Consider the following 8,161-nt stretch of genomic DNA (forward strand, 5'->3'; position numbering starts at 1 on the left):
GGGTCTGCGAATGCCACTAATGTGAGCGATTTTCCTGCCAATTTTCCATTTGCAAAAACAAAGTCAAACACAAAATATTAAATTCGTAAATACAGATGTTCTCGCACGCTAAACTTAACGCACTGTCACGCTCAAATTTCGAAAACATTTTCTCGATTTCTGCAAAACCGCTTTCACTCATTCAGATTTTAGAAAATCACAACACCTTTTTGCTAGCTGGCGCAATTCTCTCAAAACGGCGCGGCATGTTTGTGCGAGCAGCGGTCTTTTGCGGTGGGCGGCATACGTATTATATTTATTTTTACAATGTACATACATATATTTGGTATGCATACCTATGTATATTTCTGCTTTGTTTAGAAGTAACTCATAAAAACAATTATTCCAAACACAATTTATTTGAATTTGCTTTCCAGTTAAAATTGATATTTTGATGAGTTTTCACAAAGTGGCATTGATTTATCTGTGTATCCAAATAACACTGTATTTATGTATGAAAACAATAACTTTTTGTTTATCTAACATAAATTTTTATGAGATACATACATACATGTATACAGTGCGGTCAAAAAATTAACGTTTTAGTTTTCCAAAGTGTGGGTAGCGTTTATTGGCAAAATGTTGTAATTATAGAAAATTTATTATTTTCTTATAGCTGACGTTTATTCAATACATGTTCCCACCCCCGCGTTGTCTATTATAGCCTGACATCATAAATGGCAACTTGCAACTAAATTGTCCGCATATTCCACAGGAAGCGATCTCCAGGCAGTATCAAATTATGGTTCTTTTTGTTATAAAGTATTTCAGCTGACTTCAGTAAATCCTTTTTATGTAATGTTACCATTCTAACGGTGTTTAAGTTTTCTGTGAAGTACTTAAAAACCCCCATCTATGAGCAGAGAACTTCTAATCAAGCACTTTCTGTGGGTGCTTAACACCCTTTTTGAATAAATTTTTGTCCTTTTCTTTACTCACCTGTAAATATTGTAATTACGGTTTAAGCTTTCCTGCGTCCAATGCAATGTTTTTTCAATGTGTTGTTTTAAAGGTAAAATTTGTTGACAGCACTGCTGCGTTTCATGACAGATTTCTGAAGTCTGTTCCGTGTTGTATTTAGTAGATATTCCCTTTTTAAAATAAATTTTTTAGCTTCTGACTGAGTGACTCTGACTGACTTTAGTGGTTTCTTCTCAAAAAGGGAAATAATTACATAGCTTTCTCACTTTTAAATGTCACGTGGTTTCTCTCCCTTCCTGGCTTGCCGTCCACGCATGTAATATACAACTCAAATACTTGCAGTTTTTTAAAAGCCCATTAGGATCCTTTAATAATAAGTAATTTGTGAACCGATTTTCCCACTTTTTAAACCAAACTACAGTATGTCCAAATCTTAATCTTAGCCACCTAATTCGTTAAAATATTTTACATGTTGACCGATAAATATGATATGAAATTAATCGCTATAACGAATATTATTGTATTAGGTTTATTAAGGGTTGGGGAAGTAGTCAACCGTAACTCCAAAATGCATTATTATCAGAGAGTTAAGGGACTCACATAATTTGATTAGGAAGTTTTCCAACTTGACGGGTATTTTCGATTTATAGGATGTGCCTTTTCTAAACAAATAAAGTTTCTGATGACTTAAAAAATAAAGTTTCTGATGGCTTTTTGTAATATCCAGGAGGAAACATCAGAGACCATAAAAAAAATATATATAAACTATCAGCACGATAACCTGTCTATCCGTCTCCCTGTATATATGCGAAATAGTCCCTCAGTTTATGACACATCGATCTAAACCTTTCCACAAGCATTTTCTTCTCAATAATCTGTTCAATTGTCAGAACCGCAGATATCGCACGACTATAGCATATACAAGTAGCTACCATACAATTCAGCACAGATTATTGTCCAATTACCGATGGTACAATATGCGAAGAAGGATATATAGGACCACTATAGCATATATCTAGTATATAAACTGACCGATCAATCAAAGAAAAGCGAAAACTTCGGAAAAATGGCGATACTATCTCAGTTTTCTCGAGCACCTTCAATCGGTGATGTGCCAATACAGCTAACCAGAGCTCTTTGATTTCTCTATATGATTTTTCCTGCAAAAACAAGAGTGCGACATTGCCCTTTTTTTATTTTTCTAAATTCCGTAGACATTCCGTTTCTTGTCCCGGTCAAAACAAAAATTCGCATCCGATTCGACTGAAATTTTGTCAGTAGCCGTTTACGAGAATGCAATCCACCACAGTATGTTCTTCTGATAGTGGCGTCATCGGCTCGTAGCATAAATAGCTACATGGGTTTAAATGCTCGAAAGCTCCATCAATTTATAAATGAAAATTTAATACTATTCGTTTTGTTTGATTTTATTTTCTAGTATAGTTAAAATCAGCATTAATGTAGGAGAAATACATTGTCTCTAACTACATCCTAAAAGTAGACTTTATTTTTGTGTGCAGATATAGAATGATATGGATGGTTGCTATTTTTTAGCCTGTACTGTGCAGAGGCATCTCTGTAGGAAAGGGATAAGTTAATAATATAATAATAATAAAGGTTCATATACTAATTTATATATAATATATACAACATTGTAGATACAATTGAACTAGCTTGATATCAATCACTCATAGTTCCTTTATTACCTTAGCAGTTTACTCATCCAACACCAAGTTCTTGCAACTACATTCATATACAAGTATATGTACATCGGTCTTGCACCTCCGTCTGCCATTCGCAATTGGTTCGCTTTATATATCTTGTTATAATATAATAATAATAAAGGTTCATATACTAATTTATATATATACAACATCGTAGATACAAATGAACTAGCTTGATATCAATCACTCATAGTTCCTTTATTACCTTAGCAGTTTACTCATCCAACACCAAGTTCTTGCAACCACATTCATATACAAGTATATGTACATCGGTCTTGCACCTCCGTCTGCCATTCGCAATTGGTTCGCTTTATATATCTTGCTCTCCCAACGTTTGTTGGTACTCAAAAATACTTATTAACGTAATATGAAAATGTTTCAGAAGAAATGTCTATGATTATCTAAGATAAGCTGAGGGATAGATGTTCTCCAACAAATGGTAGTTATAAAAATCACTGTGGTTACAGGTTTGATGCATTAAAATAGCACACTCCAGGTTTCGTTGCTGTTCTCTACTACTATTGTACAGAAAATAGCATGCAATTAGAACTATACACTGCAACCGAAATAATTTAGGTCATTAAAAAATAAGAGATTCTGAACACCGTTTGAAGCTGTTCAATCATTATAAACTCGAATTTTTGCGTCGATATGTGAATAAATAAAATTTCATGTCAAAGCGCAATTCAGAAACATCTGAGTGGACTGCACGTGAATAAACTGAAACAAAGCGGGGAGAGACGCAACTACTGAGCTAATATCGTAAAGTTTGGGGTCTATATTTTACAAGACGCTTGTCATAATTTTCATAATCTGTCTTGAAAATAGAAAAACCATCAGTTATGGCATTACTGAAACGTTTGAAAAATTAAATCGAGAAAAATGGTGCTATTGGATGAAGAAAAAGACTTACTGATTCACCTTACACCTTCTGCAAATATGGCCTTGCGCTACTTTTTTATGTCCTCAGACCTCAAGGGAATGTTCAGTGGTACGAAATTTAGCAACAATATAAGCGAATTTGCCGAGGCGATTCCATATTTTGAATAGAAGAATATTAAGCTTACCAAATTTTGTTCAAATATTTACCGGTCACGAATTCATAGAAACAGAAATCAGGTATGACTTTACTTTTTTTCATAAAAGTAAGTGCAGGGCTTGAAATTAAATATATAGAATTTTATCATACAGTTTTGATGATAAATCAAAATGTTCAAACAATTCAATTCAAAATATTCTTATCGAATTTTGTTAAGATTACTAATTTTAATTAAAATATCTAACCGATCCATATATGTCTACGGTGGGCCTAGGGAAAGCTTTAGGCCGATTTCATTCCTTATTGGTATCCTCATTCGTATCATATTTATTATATTAAAGTTACCCAATTTTATTAAGCAAACTTCTATCGGGCCTAATTTACTATATACTGTACAATAATAATAAAATATTCATCCGGAAAAATGTAGGATGTCCTATACCAGGTGTACCGGTATGAAGTGAGCGTTAAGATGCCTTAATTTTTTTTTTTAGAGATAATGATTTTGCCACATAAATTGAATGAAAGACAAATGGAAAACTGAAAAAACACTTGTGAAATTTTGCTTCAAAGACGCGAAAGAAAATAAGTTTTGCATCGAATTTTTGTTGGCGATGAAAAATTTATTTATTTTAAGAATCCTAAACGGGGAAAATAATGGGTTAATCCGGGACAATCATCAACATCGACTGCAAAAACAGATTAATTTGGTAAGAAGGCAATGCTCTCTGTTTGGTGTGGTATATCATGAGCTTTTAAAACCTGGTGAAACTGTTTATACTAATCGTTGCAGACAACAAATGATCAATTTAAACCATGCATTGATCGAAAAACGACCAGAATTGGCCAAAAGACACAGCAAAGTAATTTTGTTGCATGACAATGCACCTGCACACAAAGCAAAATCGGCATGGTTTCTACAAATTGCCAGAAAGGTGGTCAAAATATGTAAAAAGCAATGGTCAATACTTCGAGTAGTTTTTTTTTACTTTCCCGTTCAAAAATAGGCTTTCCTTTTCACAACAAAACGGTACACCTGGTATGTAGTAGGTATATTTAAATATTCGTCACATTCTCCCAAATTCTATTTTATTGATTTGATATACAAGGAGCAATTCAAAAGTTTCAGGACTTTTATTAAAAAACGAATATTATTTGTTTTTTCTTTGAAAAATTTATTGGTCGCCTTCAAAATAGTCTCCTTCCGCCTGAATACAACTTTTTGCACGTTCAAGAAGGTTATTGAATGACTTTTTTAGGTCATTTGTCGGTATAGCGTTGAGTATGGCGGTCGTCGCCTTTTGGATGGCATCAACGTCAGCATAGCGGTTTCCTTTCATGGCCAAATGTAGTTTTCCGAACAAATAAAAATCGCAGGGTGCCATATCAGGCGAACAAAAAGTTTGGGTCCTTTTTGGCCTCTTTAATGATGTGTCTTGAATGTTGAATTCTGAGGTCTTTTTCGTGTTGTTTCAAAGTGTGCGGGACAAATCGAGCACAAACCTTTCTGAGGCCCAAATTTTCTGTCAAAATACGATAAATCGACGGTGCGGATATTGATAATTCCGATTACATATATTTAAGCGATGATTTCGGCTCTTTTTTTAATGAATTCACGCACAATTTCCGTGTTTTTTTCGTTCACAACATCTTTTGGCCAGCCCGAACGTTCGTCGTCTTCCAAGTCCTCCCGCCCCTCTTGAAAACGTTTAAACCACTCGTGAATACAACTACGGGATAGACAATCATCGCCATAAACATGTTTCTCAGCTGTTATACAAGTCAGCTGTTATATAAATTTTACACGACATCACTGAAGAATACACAATTGAGGGATAACAATTTCAGACAGATGGCGCCACTAGAAGCCGCGTTTTTTAAAAAGTCCTGGAACTTGATGTACATACAAGTATGTATGTAGGTATAATCTTATAAGTATTTTGACTATTTTAAGTTTAAGAAACAACCGTTAACTTAAAGCATTACTGCACCTTATTCAGCATATCGAGAGAGTATAAAAAATAGAGAGCTAATTAAAAATAATTCTTACCAAAGTTATTTTATGTTTGTTTTACTTGCACCTGTTAGTGTGCAAGGAATGTGAGACCAAATTAACGTTTCCAAGTTTGTTAAAATTATAAATAAAGGGGCTTTCAAAAGGTATGATCTTTGAGTTGATGTCAATTTGCAGACAAAATTCGCTGAATAGTGTTTTTTTAGTAGGTTCCTCCAAATCGCAGATTCTTGTCGCAATCCCCTTAATGGCATATCAGGCAAATCATTAATTATTCCAATTCAACGTATACCTAATGGATAACCCCATTACACCAACAACTCATTCTCATATATAATATTTATTTGCATATATATACATATGTAAATATATATGTGTATGTATATACGTATGTCTGCATGTGTCTACAAAATTATCAAAACGTTCATAAATAAGATGTTCCGCATAATAACATTACTCATTCCAATTTAATTGATATAAGCCTTGATTCGAAAGTACATACCCAGATACATATTGTATATAAATGTGTATAAGTGTCCAGGTGTAAGCTCTATTACTTAATATGAAACAAGTTACAGCATTCATTACGGCTGAACTTGCGCTCAATTGATTAGCAGTAACAAATCGCATTCCGCAAATGTCAAGTTCTGTGTTCTAAAAAAGGCGTATAAATATCTCAAATAAGGGCATACACATACATTCATATGTGTCTTCTACCGCTTATACATACTCTCATTACTTGTTTTTCTTGATACCGTTCATGCGAAATACACATATAAATCAAACAATAATCAGCATAAGAGCATATAAACTGAGATATATAAAATTACCGCAAAAACGGGTGTATAAGTGTCTGTAAATAGATATGTGTATGTGTACTCGTAAGTAGCTACATTAATACGATCTACTCATGACGCAGCGCTGTTTGCGCGTAATTGTTTGATTAAATAAATTCTTTCGAAAATTGTCAATTAAATATAAACCGTAGTAGTCGTCTGAAGGCAGAATCAGTCACAGTTATTGCGTACCCGTTGGTGGATCACAAACGTGAGCGCAACGTCTTTTATTGTTATGCAAAACACGAAAGAATAAATAGTGAAAGTGTGCATAATTAATTGACAGATCAAAACATTAAACAGAATTGAAATGAAAAATATAATTTACGTGTTTGCAGCAGCATTACTCTGTCTCTGCGCTTCCTTGGTACAAGGCGATTTACTCGATTGCAATGAGAAAATCGTACCATCGTTATCGGATCTACCCATCATTGGACCGAAAGTGTCCAGTGCTGAGGAAAGCTCTGAGCATCAGGTGCGCGATTTTTTCAAAAGTTTCGGTTGCCAAATCAAAAAGGGTGCTGAAAAGGTTTCCGAGCAGGCAAAGAAAATAGGTACTGAGCTGAAGGAGGGCGCCAAAAAGTTTGGCGAGAAGGCAAAGGATCTGGGTTCAGATATAAAAGATAAACTTGGCGATATCAAGGATAAATTTTCAAAGGATTCTTCGGAGGAGCTTACAGTGCATAAGCTACTCAATGTGGAACTGATAAATCCCGATATACTCAAAGCTGAGCAACAGTGCGGCCATGGACATATATTGGACGCTTTGGGCAACTGCAGTAAATTGAGAAAGTGAGAAGTGAAAACATGTGCGCATATTTGACTCTAAGGCAGTGATGATTAATCCCAAAGAATTATAAAATTTAAAGCATTACTAAAATAATTTGTAGTTTAAAATATAGATAAACTTTATATAGAAGTTCCATAAAACTATAAGAAATACGTTTAATGTATAGTCTGAGTCACAGAAATATTTGCAAACATTTGCATATATTGTTGGAGATTCTTAGTATCAGATGAACGATTTGTATTTGGAAAACTCAAAACTATATGTATATATTTTTGGTATAAGATCTGTAGTTAGTATGTATGCATGTACATATTTCATGGAATACTGAAAACAGCCAATGTTATCATCGTAAACAATACATATGTACATATACTCAAACCAAATAAAGATAAAAATCAGAGAGCATTAAAACAGAAAAATTATTTTAAAGAACTAAATATGGTAAGTAAATATTGTGAACATTATACAAAATTAGCTCACTTAAATGTAAACATTTTAGCTTTCAGTAGTTCATATACCATATACTTACATATATTTCATATGTTAGCTCATAGCTGTATACAAGCAAATTAGTTTTGAGCGCAAACAACGGAGGAGCCGAGAACTTGTGTCCAACTTTTCGATACCATTTTATAGTGAATTGACCGTCGTGCCATTGTCGCTAAATTTTAAATTTCTCTCCAGCGAGCATGTTCTTGGGATTTTAGGACAAGACAAAGTTCTGTTGTAATTTAAATTCCAATGCATGCAATTTCGCTGCTATTGACTCGTGAGAGTGGAACACTAATATCTTTGTAA

The 8,161-nt window shown here is 33.9% G+C and overlaps 1 protein-coding gene across 1 annotated transcript; it reads left to right on the plus strand.

Annotated features, from left to right (window-relative positions):
- Positions 1-6,727: 6,727 nt before the first annotated feature.
- On the plus strand, positions 6,728-7,768 carry LOC106619311 (uncharacterized). The gene has a single exon (XM_014237351.3). The coding sequence runs from the start codon at positions 6,884-6,886 to the stop codon at positions 7,367-7,369; it is 486 nt and encodes a 161-aa protein (XP_014092826.2). The 5' UTR covers positions 6,728-6,883; the 3' UTR covers positions 7,370-7,768.
- Positions 7,769-8,161: the final 393 nt, after the last annotated feature.

This window comes from Bactrocera oleae, chromosome 5 (assembly GCF_042242935.1).
Source record: "Bactrocera oleae isolate idBacOlea1 chromosome 5, idBacOlea1, whole genome shotgun sequence".
Lineage (NCBI taxonomy): Eukaryota > Metazoa > Arthropoda > Insecta > Diptera > Tephritidae > Bactrocera > Bactrocera oleae.